At 50.5% G+C, this 15,292-nt stretch overlaps 1 protein-coding gene across 2 annotated transcripts in view; it reads right to left on the bottom strand.

The window, feature by feature from the left end:
* SH3PXD2A (SH3 and PX domains 2A) overlaps positions 1-15,292 on the bottom strand; it is a 259,572-nt gene that overhangs the window by 125,829 nt on the left and 118,451 nt on the right. For both annotated transcript variants that reach the window (XM_023206561.2, XM_023206560.2), the window contains exons 4-5: positions 13,876-13,952; positions 1,763-1,854 (exon numbers count right to left, since the gene is read on the bottom strand). In XM_023206561.2, the coding sequence (XP_023062329.1) occupies positions 1,763-1,854; positions 13,876-13,952 (169 nt within the window). The remainder of the gene's footprint in view (positions 1-1,762; positions 1,855-13,875; positions 13,953-15,292) is intronic.

Below are 15,292 nucleotides of genomic sequence, written 5' to 3'. Positions count from 1 at the left end.
TTTTTGTAGAGACAAGGTCTCGCTATGTTGCCAGGGCTGGTCTTGAACTCTCGGGCTCAAGAAATCCACCTGCCTCGGCCTCCCAAAGTGCCGGGATTACAGGTGTGAGCCACTGTGCCCGGCATCTTTTTTTTTTTTTAATCAGCTGAATTTAAGATTCACCCCCGTTTCTCTCTAAATGTAGAAACTTCGGCCAGCACTGAGCCACTAGGGACCACAGAGAAGCTTGGGGAAGTTACGAGGGATCTGCCTGGACGTCACACAGCTAGTAGCAGCAGAACTGGGATGTGAACTCAAGACCTTGCATCCTATACCTTGTGGCTTTCCACTGCTTCACACTGTGAACCAAGTTACTGATAAGCTCCTGATGGTTCACAGTGCTTGCTTCTTGCCTGAGGCAGCCATCAATGAAGATGGCCTTTGCTAGGCCAGGTGGGCCTCGGAGCTGCATTTTTCTCCCTCAAAATGCCCAGGCCATTTCAGGCTATTAGTCTTTTAGCAAGCATGAAGAGAGAAGGGTCCCTTTAGGCAGGACTGCCATGTGTGGGTGTGCAGGCCACATACTCTTCAACCTCATGGGCACATTCACAGAAAGTGCAGCGTGAATGGCACCCCCAGAGCCATGCAATGCTCACCCTCATCTTCAGGCTTTCTCCTCCCCATCACCAATTTCCACCTGCCTCTCCCCACCTGGCCCAGAGAGTTTCTGTGTCCTACTCTCTCCTTTCCCTCTGTCGTAGCCACCCCATCTGCCTCTCTCTCACCCATCTGGTACTTTAAACTTCCAGGGGATAGCCATGGAGTGAGGTGATTCATCATCATCCCCTTAAATCCTCTCCCCAACCCTCTCTCTTACCCAACACCCCTCCTTGCCTTCTGCCCACCAGCTCCTAGGTGGGAACTGGATTTTTCTCTCCAATGAGAACCTATGCTGGGGACTGTAGGTGAGCAGAACGCTCTGAGCAAGAGAGCATGGCCATCTGGATGGAGTTGGATCTTGTGTGTGAGAAACCAGCATGGTTGGGTGGGCCATCTCGACCACCAGCCCAGAGCATCTCAGTTTCAGAGAGAAAAAAGACCTGCATGGTTCCCCGCTTCTCTCCAAACATGGAAACATTAGCCAGCACTGGGCCACGAGGAACTATAGACTTAGGTTCAGGTCTTGGCCTGTCTCCTGTCAAACCATCTGCATGACTTTGGGGGAAAAGCACCTGACCTCACCAAGCCATGGTTTCCTCCTCTGTAAATAGGACTATTGAATATGATAATGCCTATCATAAAATGCTATACATAAAAGACACTGGGTAAATTCTGTGGGAGCAGCTCAGGACTGCTGTTATTCGGCAGGTGAGTTTCCAGCCTGGGCAGTGTGCGCTGGGAGCTCTGCAGCCGTAACAGCAAAGAGCAAGGACTGTGCTAGCCCTGAGCAGTCTCAATGGCATGTCCATTATATTTTCTGTTATCTCATCTGCTCCTTGTAATAATCCTGTGAATCAGAAAGAGTTTGTAGGAAAATCTGCTCCACAAATGCAGAGACACTCTCACTTTGCAGCCCTGGGGTAAAGGAAAATGAAGAGTGGGCTCTGACACTAGGAACCTGGGGAATAATGTCCCCCATTCCTTTGGACCACTGTTCTTTAGCTCGGCTGGCCCTGCTAGCTCTCCTTCTGCTTGTGTTCCCACAGCCTCAGCCTCCCCGGGCTGACCACCGCTTTAGCCCACGCCTCCCTAGCACATGGGAGAGGCCTGAGCTATTACTTACTCTTTTGGAGGGTTGACATCCTCGGGTCGAGCCTCAAAGAACCGAAAGACTTCGTCACACTGTGAAATGTGTGGGGGCAGCCGGACAAGTGCCTGTGGAAAGACAGGAAGAAAGGGCATTAGGTGTGATGAACTTGGGAACAGGGAAACCAAGACAGTGTCACCTTGCACCAACAGTGACAGAGAGGATCAAGAACTGTGCCATGGAAGACATGGTCAACCAGCCACCCACCTGTCCACCCAGAAAACTAATCAACAAATCAACCAATCAAATAACGAATGAAACAACCAAACTTAATTACTTCCTAACTTCCTTCCTTCCTTCCTTCCTTCCTTCCTTCCTTCCTTCCTTCCTTCCTTCCTTCCTTCCTTCTCCCTTCTTCCCTCCCTCCCTCCCTCCCTTCCTTCCTTCTATCCATTTCTCTAAACTAACTAGCCAGCCAACTAACTGACTAACCAACCAGCCAATTAATCAACAAACCAACAAGACAACAACAAAAAAACTCTAACCAGTTATCCAATCAACCTACCCATCAACCATCCAGTCAACCAACCAACCAACCAACCGTCCAACCAGCCAGTCAACCAGCTTAAAAAAAAGGCTGGGCGTGGTGGCTCAAACCTGTAATCCCAGCACTTTGGGAGGCTGAGAAGGGCGGATCACGAGATCAGGAGATCGAGACCATCCTGGCTAACACAGTGAAACCCCGTCTCTACTAAAAAAAAAAATACAAAAAACTAGCCGGGCGAGGTTGTGGGCGCCTGTGGTCCCAGCTACTCAGGAGGCTGAGGCAGGAGAATGGCGTAAACCTGGGAGGCGGAGCTTGCAGTGAGCTGAGATCCGGCCACTGCACTCCAGCCTGGGTGACAGAGTGAGACTCCGTCTCAAAAAAAAAAAAAAAAAAAAAAAAGACCACTGAACCCTGAACCCTAGAACCCTGGGTCTTAGGGTCCTCAGGAGCTAGTCATTCTGCTGGAACCCTGAGGGAATTCCCTTCTGCACACAGAGTAAGTCCAAGATCCCTAACCCAACAGTCCAAGGTCATGTCCTCCCAGCCTTGTCTCCCACTAGCCACGCTCCAGCTGCACCAGGCATTCACACTCCCTAAACACTGACCACAAAATTAATTATTTCATGACAAGTTGATAATTGCTGCCAAGGACAACACAGCACTATGATGGAGTCTGATAGAACCCAAGAAGATGTGGAAGATGGGGAGCCAGTGTTTCAGGAAGGACTCTTTAAAGCTAAGTTCTGAAGGATGGGTAAGAATTAACTGGTCAAGGTGGAGGTAGAGCGATCAAGCATGTTGGTTACAGGAGATGAATGAAGGCCAGTGTGGCCTGAGGGCCCAGAGCAAGGGAGAAGGGCCATAGGAGGTGGGCTGGGGCATGACTAGCAGGGCCTTGTTTCAGGCCAAGCTGAGGATGCCTGGAGAAACAATGTAAACTGAAGAGCGTGGAAAGGTTTCTTAGAAGAGTGGGCATGTGCATGGCTAGTGGAGTTTGCAGGGTTTGGATAAGCAGAGAGGAGCAGTGGGCATTCTATGGGAAACAGTAGTCATGGCAAGTGTGTGGGCCAGCTGCGTGCTTGTCATCCAGGCATGAGGAGAGTCTGCAGCTGGAAAGTGATGCACTAGGTCAGGAGGTAGTCAGAGTTAGGCCGGGCACGGTGGCTCACGCCAGTAATCCCAGCACTTTGGGAGGCCGAGGTGGGCAGATCACTTGAGGTCAGGAGTTGGAGACCAGCCTGTCCAACATGGAGAAACCCTGTCTCTACTAAAAATACAAAAATTAACCGGGTGTGGTGGAGGGTGCCTGTAATGCCAGCTACTCGGGAGGCTGAGGCAGGGTAATCACTTGAACCCAGGAGGCGGAGGTTGCAGTGAGCGGAGATCGCGCCACTGCACCCCAGCCTGGGTGACAGAGAAAGACTCTGTCTCAAAAAAATAAATAAAAAAATACAATACAATCAAGTAAAAAGAAGGTAGTCAGAGTTCATGCTGCACACCAGCACGCAGGACCCTGACCTGGCCAGGTCTGATATGGAGGGGTTGGGGGTGTAGGGTGAGGCCAGGTATAGCCCCGCTTTCTGGGCCCCTCAATTTAGTATGGGGAGAAATGCTGGGGCAAGGAAGGATCCCTTGGTCCAAACAGACAGGAGAGAACACTGCCAAAGCAGGGCTAAGGGACGGGGGACAGGGAGACAAGGGCTAGAGCCAGGAGAAGACAGAAAAACCCAGGACTGGAGGAGTCAACAAACACAGGGCTTGTGAGACACTCCTGATGAGAAGTCCCCCGGTGTGTAAGACACGACCCTGTCCCATGCCCCTGCCTCCCGAAACCTCACACACCACGACCAGCTTCAGATGCAACGCCTGGATCCAGCGGCTCCTGGGCCAAGTACAGTGAGTCTGTGAGTGTCGTTCCAGGAAATCCTCATGAGGGCACAATTCCCATCCCCATACTACAGGTGAGGAGACGGAGGTGCAGGGAGCCCATGTGGCCTGCCCACAGGCACCTGTGGAGGGTGGGGAAGACTCACTGGAAGGTAAGCTCCCTGCAGGCAGGGATTTTAATCTGTTCGGTTGACTTCTGTGTCCCCAGATCCTAGTAGAGTACCTGACAGAGCAGGCACTTGATTAATACTTGTTTAAAGAAATGAATGAATGAAAAATGGATAAGGTAGTGAAGGTTTCCGTGTCTATGAGCCCAGTATCCAGTAGCCAGGGGACATGACAGTGGGGCAAAAAACCCACATATAATCTTAGGTTGCATCCATAGAACGATAATATGGAGGAAGAGGAGAGTAATGGTTTAGTTATTCTCTGAGCTGGTTAGATAACAACGCAAGTGTGCCATCTAGCACCAGGCAACCTATCAAGATGGGCCCTTCTCGATGCCAAACCCACACCCGGGCAAGATGAGACAAGACCAGACCATAGCAGATAAGACAGCATGATGTAACTCCCAGTCATTCCTTTCAGGGTTCACGGCTTTCCAAGGGTCTCTAACATAACACATCTCCATCAACAGGCAAGAAACAGAAAAGGAAAATTAACATTAAATAAGCAGCTACGTGTCAGGCCCTGCCCTTGGCCCCTTGACTCCACCAGTCATCCACCAAACAGTGAGGGCTTTGCAGTGTGTGCTGCATATGGGGCTGTGCCTGGTTTTACAGGGATGAGAGACAGCAAATCGAATGACAAGTCACCCCATTTTGTCCTGGAGGTAGACATCATTGCTTCCACGTATGATGGGGATACTGAGGCTGCTGGGGGTGAAGCCATAAGTGAAGAGAGGGGCAGAATCCAAGCCCCAAGCTGTGAAGGTCAGATGGGTGGAGCATGCCCCCAGAGTGTTCAAGTTCTCATTTAACGCACACTGTCTATGCTGTGTTCTCCTTGGGAAGGGAGAAGGAAAAGGAACTGAAAAACTGACGAAGGAGAGAGACAGACAGGGAGTGAGAGGGAGGGAGAGAAATTCAGGGAGGACAGGGGGCCTCAGGAGGGAGCACCAATAGGGTCGGGATGGGCAGAAGGCAGGAGGAAACTATTACCAGGAATCCCAGCTGTGTGCAGACAGTCATTGCCGGGTGACCACCCTGAAAGGGAGAGGGAGGGACACAGAGTGGGAGAGGGAGGGTTTCAGCCGCCCAGAGCGCTAGTGCCCTCCCAGCTCACTGTGCTGCCATCCACCCTAAGCGCAGACCCTGGCCGGCCACGGCTCACCCAGCCCTGGCAGGGAACAGAGGGGCTCTTCATGCCGACAGAGACCCACATTCTGGAGGCAGAGGACGCGTGGGCCATGAGGGCCTCAGACAAAGAGGCCTTTTGGTGGAACAACCGTGGCATCTTTATTTAATAGGGAGCCTTGAGGGGAGCCGTGTGGAGGGCTCGTCCTGATTTCAGGCTGACAAGAGGCTCTCAGCCCAGAGCAGCTTCCATCAGAGCTACTGCCAAAGCTCAGCTCTGGCCAAAATCATTTGGCAGGAGAGGGTGGTGCTGAGCAGTGAGTCCCCGCAGCCTGGGCTGGTGATGGCCAGGGCCAGGGCACCCCCAAGCCCAGCCATTCTGAGAACAGCAGGGTAGGGGCCAGATAACAGGCATATCAGGGTTAGCAACCCCAGCTTAGGTCTAAAATTCTGCCATGAGACATTCATGATGTATGCCATGTGATGGTAAAGTCAGGGCCTCAGAGCCTCAGGACCTCAGGGCTGCAGGCAGATGCGGGTTTGGGTCCTGGCTCTGCCATTTATGGGCTGTGTGAGGCTGGATGCATTACCTGCCCTCTCTGAGCTCTGGGATGCGATGTGGCACCTACCTAGCTGTTAGGAAGTTAAGTGAGATGAATACGAGAAGCCTAGCACAGTGGCTGGTGAAGAGTACACTCAGTAAATGTGAGCCGTGATAACATTAGTGTCATCGCTGCCATCATCATTCCTTAGGAGAAAGCAGTGATGCACACTCGAAAGAGCACTGGAATGGGAGACAGGAGTCGATTCCAGTTCCGGTTCTGCAGTTATATACTTGCTGTGTGACCTTAGGCAGCTCACTTCACCTCTCTGGTTGTCATTTCTTCCAAGATAAAATGGAATCCTGAAGTATGTCTCATGGAAGGACTCCCTGATGAGGTGAAATGAGCTCTGTCGGCACAGGTGAAATCTGCCTTGAGGGTCCCCCCATCTTGGCCTTGGGTATTACCATGTTTGTTACCATCACAAAGCCTCTGAGAAGTCCTGCAGGAAAGAAACCTGTAGAGCTTTGCACAGGCCAGCATTTACTACTACTAACAACATCCTGTAGGACTGTGTCATTTAATCAGCACTTCAACTCTTAAGAGGACAATATGACCATGATTTTAGTTTTACAGAAGAAGAAACTAAAGCACAGAGAGGTTACATAATTCCATAGGCCTCACAGCTAGTAAGTAGCAAAGCTTTTTTTTTTTTTTTTTTTTGAGACCAAGTCTCACTCTGTCACCCAGGCTAGAGTGCAATGGCGTGATCTCAGCTCACTGCAACCTCTGCTTCCCGGGTTCAAGCAATTCTCCTGTCCAAGCCTCCCAAGTAGGTGGGATTTACAGGCATGAGCCACCATGCCAGGCTAATTTTTTGTATTTTTGGTAGAGACAGGGTTTCACCAAGTTGGCTAGGCTGGTCTCGAACTCCTGACCTCAAGCGATCCACCTGCCTCAGCCTCCCAAAGTGTTGGGATTACAGGCATGAGCCACGGCGTCCGGCCATAAGTAGCAAAATTTTGAATCAGGCTGAGTCCAGAGCCTATGCCCTGATCCACTCCCTCCTGCCTCTAGCGTTACCCACAGTTATTTGACCGTGGTGCTGATTTTCCAAGCAACTCCTAGTGACACCCTGTGGAACACAGCTGAGGCAAATCCAGGTTTGAGACATTTTGAAGTTTCTTCCAGCTCTAACTGTTAACAGCTCTAACTAAACAGCACCATCAGCAGTGAATTCATTTGTCTGATCTATCAATCAATCTGATTGAGACTTTTTAATAGAGCTCAGGTGAGCTCAGAGGGTTCTGAAGGCTTCAGGTTGGAGAAGGGCTGAAATGAGCATGACTTTCTAGCCCTCAGGTTCTGGGGCAAGTGGCAGGAAGCATTGCCCTGCGGGGCTGCTGGAACTATGCAGGTCCCTGGAGGATATCAGCTGAGCTGGCCTCAGTCCCCTCCAACCCTGCCATTCTGTAAACCAGGGGTCAGTGAGCTGGCCAAGAGCAGATCTACAGAAATGGCACGCAGAAAAGGGCTGGGGTAGTGGGTACCTGGGTCAGGGGGAACTAGTAACGAGGTGCTGAAGAGCCATTCAGGTTTTGTCATCAGTTAACCCTGCCAGCTTCCCCTTTTCTAGTCCTAAACTGTCCTACAGTCTCCAGCTCCTACCCCTCAAGACCATTTTCTGGGGGCCATGACATGAGCTACCACTTAGCACCGAGTGTCATCATGGCCAATGGTGCAGGTGTAGACAAGGGAGAGGGTGGCTGCGTTGTGTGTCTCTGAGACCTCCACTCAGATACGGTGGGCATAAGTCTGGTCTTGGCACATACAAGTGGCACAGGAGGGGGCCCAGGCAGACTGTGCTCAGACCGGCTGCTTTGAAACGGTCATCCTCCACAGAGCCCACCACTCTGGGTAATGCCTGCATCAGGACACACAGCAAAGCTCTGCATTTGGCAAAACACCACGGGAGTCCACTCTTTACACAGCTCGATTGCTTCTCTCTTTTCGGCAGCATCAGTTTATTTTCTTGTTTTTTTTTTTTTTTTTAATGCTTCTTCCTGCACACTAATTTTATTTATTTATTTTTTTTTTAAAGCATCAGTTTCTAATCCCTGGAAATCTTATGGGTAAAAGCCCGGCCGCTCTGGGTGGAGTTGGAGGTGTGGCACAAGGGGGCTGGCATCCTGCCCCTTTGGCCTCCCACCTGTGTCTTTACAGCCCCACCTCTGGGGCTGCCTCTAACCTGCCTGGACTGTTTTTTCTAGGTCACCATCTAGAAAGCTGGGGTTTCACTGAACTTCTGAAATCAGAGTATTCAAAACACATGCGTTTTCTTTTTGACGGATCTGAGCAGTGACTCCCCTTGAAATGTAAATGGTGTCTAATTCTTGGTAGTAGTTTAAGGCATTTCACAAGGGATCTTAGTACATCAGGGCCTGGGGGATATGTCACTCTCTGAGGAAGTTCTGTCTACTTGTGATCTTTCCATCTTGTCATCAGGCATTGGCTGGACATTCCCTTAGGGCTGGGCTTCCTGTTTATTAGTGAAGACACAGAGATGACAAACGTGGCCCTCAAGGAGCTCACAGTCTGGGAGAAGACGGACACACAGAAGTCACCCTCCCGCAGAGAAGAAATGCGCAGAGTGGGGGTGGGCGCAGTCCTCTGGGGGCAGAATGGCAGGAGTGATCAGCTTTTCCTGGGGAGTCATGAGGCTTATGGAAGAGTTCACTGTGGAAGCTGAATGTGCAACCAGGCAGGGGACCAGCGCAGGCTCAGGGGCGGAGGCCTGGCTAGCTGAGGATGGCCTCGTGTCTGCTGAACCGGACTGCAGGGTATGGAAGAGAGAGGTAGGAGCTGAGGCCCCAGCAGCACGTGGAACCAGCCCACAGAGGGCCCGGCTGAGGTGCTCACATATTCTCAGGGGCAGTGGGACTCTTCTGAAGGAGGCCCGTTTTTATTTTGAAATAGGGTCTCACTGTGTTGCCCAGGCTGGAGTGCAGTGGTGCAATCATGGCTCACTGCAGCCTCTGCCTCCCAGGCTCAAGTGACCCTCCCACCTCAGCCTCCCCAATAGCTGGGACTATAGGCATGCACTACCATGCCCAGCTACTTTTAGTATTTTTTGTAGAGATGGGGTTTCACCATATTGCCCAGGCTGGTCTCAAACCCCTGGGCTCAAGCAATATGCCCACCTTGGCCGGGCACGGTGGCTCACACCTGTAATCCCAGCACTTTGGGAGGTCGAGGCGGGCGGATTATGAGGTCAGGAGATCGAGACCATCCTGGCTAACGTGGTGAAACCCCGTCTCTACTAAAAATACAAAAAAATTAGCTGGGTAGCTGGGCGTGGTGGCAGGTACCTGTAGTCCCAGCTACTCGGGAGGCTGAGGCAGGAGAATGGTGTGAATCCCGGGAGGCAGCACTTGCAATGAGCTGAGATTGTGCCAATGCACTTCAGCCTGGGCGACAGAGCAAGACTGCGTCTCAAAAAAAAAAAAAATATATATATATATATATATGCCCACCTTGACCTCCCAAAGTGCTGGGATTACAGACATGAGCCACTGTGCCCAGCCTTCTGAAGGTCTTTAAGGAGAAAAGGGACATGATCTGCTTTATCTCAGCCTAGAAACTCCTCCTTCTCCTGGGTCTGTCAGGGAGATGGTGAGATTCTACTACCTGGGTTCCCCCAGAGCACCAGGCCACTTGGGAGGCCCCTCATGAACAGATCAGCCTTGGCCTCTGCCTAAGTCTCCCCATTGGCAAGGCCTCTCCTGGGCCAGGTCTGCTTTCAGAACAAGGACCACAAGAACAACGTTACTCTCCCCAAGGGGAGAGCTCCAATGATTGGCTGTGGCGGAAAATCCCACAGTGGAAGGGAGAACACCTGGGACTAGGAACCACTGCCATGCAATAGCCTCAGTTTTCAAGTCTGGGAAGTGGGAATAAAAATGAATGGGTCTGCGAGGTGCAGAGGGGAGGGTCAGGGGATCCTTACCCTTCAGTGCTGACCTCTTGTTGGGCTGAGACTTCCTGCCCCTAAGTCTGACCGCACCCAATCCCTCTTCCCGCCTACAAAGAAAGCCATTGATCCCTGAAGTCAAATGTGTCATAGACAGACGAATAATAGAAACAAGCTCAGCTATTGGGGCAGCAAAAAAATTCTAGTCGTACCAATACCAGGAAGTGGAGACTTGTATAAATGTCATTAACATGTCAAAGGGTGAGTTGATCATTCTCGAACACTCTCTCACACTCTTCTCTGAACCCCTCCCTAGAATATTTATTTTATCCCCTGGACAAATACTGCAAACATGTATTTCACCCCTAGGAATGGGGTAACTAGAGTCACTTAAAAAATTGTGAGTCCAAGCCTCTATGGTAGAGCTTACTCTTGTTAGTCTGATGAAAGTCTTCCAACTTGTTGAGGTCCCAGACCATTAAATATTAACTGCATTACCATGTTGTCCTTTAAATTAATTTATGAAGTTAAAGAAATGCCTTTGGAACCCCTCTTCATAGACACCTGACCCTCAAGTGCCACATAAAACGATCACTCTGTCGGCATGTGGTAAATTTTCCGTGATTCCCATCCAATCTGCTGCTTATATGTTAAAAATTAACACTGAGATTGGGCTGTGAAACCGCCATTAGGTGGTGGGACTGGCTGGCCAGCAAGGGCAGGGAGCCCGAAGTCTGGGGAGGTCCACTGCATGGTCAGACTTTCCATGTCTGAGTCCTTGCAGGGAGCCGGCTGCTCGGTGTGCAGAGGCAGCTGCACAATTTTGGGTGCATGTGAATTCCTATCAAACCCCAGACTCTGAGCCCACATTGTCTAGCAGGTCCAAGGAAGATGGCCAGTCAAGCAGGTGGGCTATGCAGGGCACTGTAAGTAGAGACTCCAGAGGTTCCAGGCAGTATGTAGACAAGGGCAGGTAGAGACAGGGGAAGGGCTGGCCGTGGAGCGGACTGCACACGGCACTGGCTGTGAACCTGGCTGGGGTCGGCAGTGATGCTGAGTGGCCTGTCTGGAGACAAGCTGTGAAATGCAAAGCTGGGTGGCAGTGGCCGTGGACTTGTCCCTAAAGACCATTCCAAGGTCAATGGGTTTTTCAGACAATCAGACCACAGATCCCAGCTTCCTAGTTCCGTAGAATTAAAGGTCACTCTGTACTGCCCCACCCCCGCCATTCTCAGAGTAAATCACTGCCTGTGAGATAGATGGCTGTCTGCTTGGTGGGCCCATGGCCCCGTTCCTTGTCTGGCTCTGGGCAGTTTCCATCTGTGCTAATGAGGTTAGGAGGCCCCTCCTCTTGCAGACCCCACTTCAATGGCTCCCCCAGCTACCCATGGCACACTGGAGCGCCAGAGCCCCTCTGAATCAGGAGTCCTGTTCAAAGCCTGATCCCGGGAGATAAGATGCTATCACTTCCTCCTCCGGATGCTCCAACAGACAGTACTTCCATGGAGCCCAGCTGCAGATGCCTTGGGCTGGCTAATCGGAGCTATAAATCCCAGCAGGAAAAGCCTTCCTCCCGCCCAGTGCCCCCTCCTCCATTAGCTTTGCCCATTTACTTAACTTCTTGAGAAAGGAATAAAGAGAAATAAAAGCTCAGGCTACAGCCATCAATTTAACCAGAAACAGTGAATGCCTGTTAAAGAGAAAAATGAATACTGGTCTGAAGAAGAGAAGTTTCTAGCTTAAGGGAATCCAGCATTGGGGCATCCTTTTAAAATAAGGCAGAACATGTGACCCAAGTATAACGTGGACGGTCACGAAATTCAAACTTCAGTTTAATGGAGACTACATTGTCTTTTCTTCCTATAGGCTTGGGAATACCAGTTAATAAATTTAGCATGTTGGTTCTTATTTAAACATATTTATTTATTTATTTATTTATCTATTTATTTATTTAGGGACAGTATCGTTCCCTGTTACCCAGGCTGGAGTGCAGTGGCATGATCATAGCTCACCGTAGCCTTGACCTCCTGGCTCAAGCAGTCCTCTCACCTAAACTACAGGTGTGTGCTACCATACCTGGCTAATCGTAAACTTTTTTTTTGGAGAGATGAGGTCTTGCTATGCTGCCCAGGCTGGTCTCGAACTCCTGGCCTTCAGTGGTCTTCCTGCAACAGCTCTGTATGAGGACACTGTGATATACATTCTTCCTACTCAGTCCCCATGTGAGATAGTGTTTCTATATTCATTTTACAGCTGAGGAAACTAGGGCTCAAAGAGGCAAAGCAGCTCGCCCAAGGTCACGTAGCTAGTAAGTGGGCACCGGGATTCGACTCCAGCTCTTTTCCTTCTGATACTCTAATACCAGCACTCGTGAAATTTTATACCTCATTTGCTGCATTATAACACATTATACCACATCTTCTCAAGATTTTTGAGTCAGGAACCACAGTGGGTTTCATTTAACTACGAAATTCTAGCTCTACTAAAGCCAATGGTGCCCAGTAGAAACATTAAATTATTTCGTGTTTGCTTTTTTATTTGCTTGTTTTTATTTTTTATTTGCTTTTAATAAAGCCTTTTCACCAGCCTGGGCAACAGAACGAGACCCTCTCTCAAAAAATGTGTTAAAAATATGGCTGAGCACGGTGGCTCACGCCTATAATCCCGGCACTTTGGGAGGCCAAGGTGGGCAGATCACTTGAGGCCAGGAGTTTGAGACCAGCCTGGCCAACACGGCAAAACCACGTCTCTAATAAAAATACAAAAATTAGCCAGGCCTGGTGGCACGCTCCTATAATCCCAGTTACTCGGAAGGCTGAGGCATGAGAATTGCTTGAACCCAGGAGGTAGAGGTTACAGTGAGTGGAGATGACACCACCGCACTCCAGCCTGGGCCGCAGAGCAAGACTTTGCCCCATCTAAATAAATAAATAAATAAAATTAAAAAATAATAAAATGTTTTCATTTGCTTGTTTATTTAATACAAATTGTTTGCTCTTTGTAAAAATAATAACAAAAGCATCTGCTGAATGCTTCCTCTGAGCCAGACACTGTGCTGTTGCCCTTACAATGTGCCAGCTCATTCCATCCTCCTGACCACCGTGTGGAGGCACCCTGTGTGTTCTTCTCCCTATTGGACGGATGTGGAAACAGAGGCTCAGGGAAGTTCAGTAACTTGCCCAAGTTCATGAAATTAGTCAGGGCTTCCAACCTGGGAAGTCTGGCCCTCCAGAGGCCATGTGCCAAGGAAACTGAGGGCTGCTCATCCCCTGGTAGCCACTCACGCTCACTGCAGGAGCGCTGGGCTCTAATCAAAGACAGACAGGTGGGCTCTGGCTCATGACACTGCTGTCCTTCTCCTGCCTGCTCTTTGGCACTGGCTGTGTTAATGTGCATGTGTGTGTGTGTTTGTGTGAACACCTGCATCTGTAAAGATGTGTATATGAACATTTGTAGTTACCAAGATTTAGGTGAATAAACAAATGTGTACTGCTGATGCTATTGAACTGATCCCAACAACATCCCAACAGGAATTCAAAGATACAGTTCTTGATGTCCAGCAAAATCTCACATAGAGAAGCAAGCAGCCCTTTGGAAGGAGGCTCTTTGACTTAGCTCCCAAGCTCAGTTCACTTCCCAGAGGAAGTGACTTAAAACAGTGTTTTGTAAACATGGATTTGTCCTGACAGGCACAGAAGCTTAGCTGTGAACCCGAGGTCCTTGGGTCCCAGAGGGTGGCCCAGCTACGGGGTGATCCCGTACCCACCCCTCTGGCCAGGAAACACCAGGCCTCAGGAGGGTTCTGTAGAGCAACCTTTCTTCACAGATGGACACTCAGGCAGATGGGCCCCTCCCCGTGCCCTGAAGCCCTCCCCAAGCCCCTCCCCCATCCCCAGACACACTCTTACCCGGCAGTATTCATCGATAGGCTTCAGTCTCTTCACAGCTACATCCCGGATGTGGCTTCTGCGGAAGAGGATCTTGCCTGGAAGAGAGATACTCATGAGTGGGGGATTCTGGCTAAAACTGCCACAGCGACCTTCTTATTTCCCTCTCCCTTGGCTTCTCTGCATCTCAGTCCAGCACTACCTGCCACCATCTCAGTCCATGGTCAAGGAAACAAGAGAGAAACAGTCACCTTTCCTGGAGGGTAAGAGGTGCCCTAGGCTGAGAGCCCAGGACCTCTCTGGCAGGTGAGGAGCCCTGGAGGCTGCCATCTTGGGATTCAATGAGCGACTTGGCCAGGCCACCTCGCCTGGATCTAATGGCAGGATCAATGAATGCCCGGAGTGGGTGCGGCTCTCAAGTGACCTTGCAAATCAACACAAAGTAGAGCCCAGCCCACATGCTACGCTTTGTTTTCAGGCCCATCCCTCCTTGAGAAATCGGCATTCGTTCCTGCCAGCTGGGCAGGAATTCCTATTCTTAGTTTAGGTGGGTGGCTCCTTCCAGGGCGGGCACAAGGCAATACCAAGGGAAGCATGGCTGTCCCAGCCTGACTGTTCCCTGGCCTCTCTGCGCACAAAGCCTCCAGCCATACGGGCTGCTGCCAGCTGGGCTGGGACACCCCTCTACAGGTATGGGCAAGGCTTACAGGAAATGCCAGCCCCTCAGACCTTCCCAGCTGGCTCTCCCAAGCTGGCCACATTCAATCATAACAAATGCATCAAGACATAGTTATTTTCTAGTCTGAGAAATTTAGAATCTGAACTCCTTGGTCTGATGTTCAAGGTCTTACACAACTGACCTCTATGCCAGGTGGCTGTCAATGTCTAGGGCCAAAGCCCCCTTTTCAGAAGGTGTTCCTTGATTGGCTGAGCGGGGAATAATGTCCCTCTTTCCGGAACATCCACAACATGTTATCCATTCCTAGGCTACCTGCCACATTCTGCTGTGAGTTATAGCACTTGTGACTCATTTTGGGGCCCATGAGCTTGGCACATGATGAAGTGCTCACCTGTAGCTGTAACAGGCATCTGTTGCCTCAGTCTACCTAATTTTCCCCTGGAGAAGGCATCTTCCACTCCCAGTCCTTGTGGTGTCAGTAAGTCTAGCCACACCCCCTAGCAACAAAGGTAGCCACAGGAGGCAGCCTAGTCAGCCACAGTCACAGTGATTGGCTCAGCGGTGGGGAGGGACCTGATCCGAGCCAATGAGAGTCAGCCCTGAGACTGCTTTTTCCCATGGTTGCTAAGCTGGCAGGATGAAAGCCTGGCACCTCTAGTGGCCTGAGAATCAAAGAAATGAGAGAAAGGAAGGGTGCCTGGCACAAGACAGGTGCTTGGTAAAAGCTTCTTGAGTGACTGAAAAGCCGAGTGGAGAGAG

This window comes from Piliocolobus tephrosceles, chromosome 9 (assembly GCF_002776525.5).
Source record: "Piliocolobus tephrosceles isolate RC106 chromosome 9, ASM277652v3, whole genome shotgun sequence".
Lineage (NCBI taxonomy): Eukaryota > Metazoa > Chordata > Mammalia > Primates > Cercopithecidae > Piliocolobus > Piliocolobus tephrosceles.
Note: the sequence above shows the minus strand (reverse complement) of the source record. Positions and strands in the feature narration are given on the sequence as shown.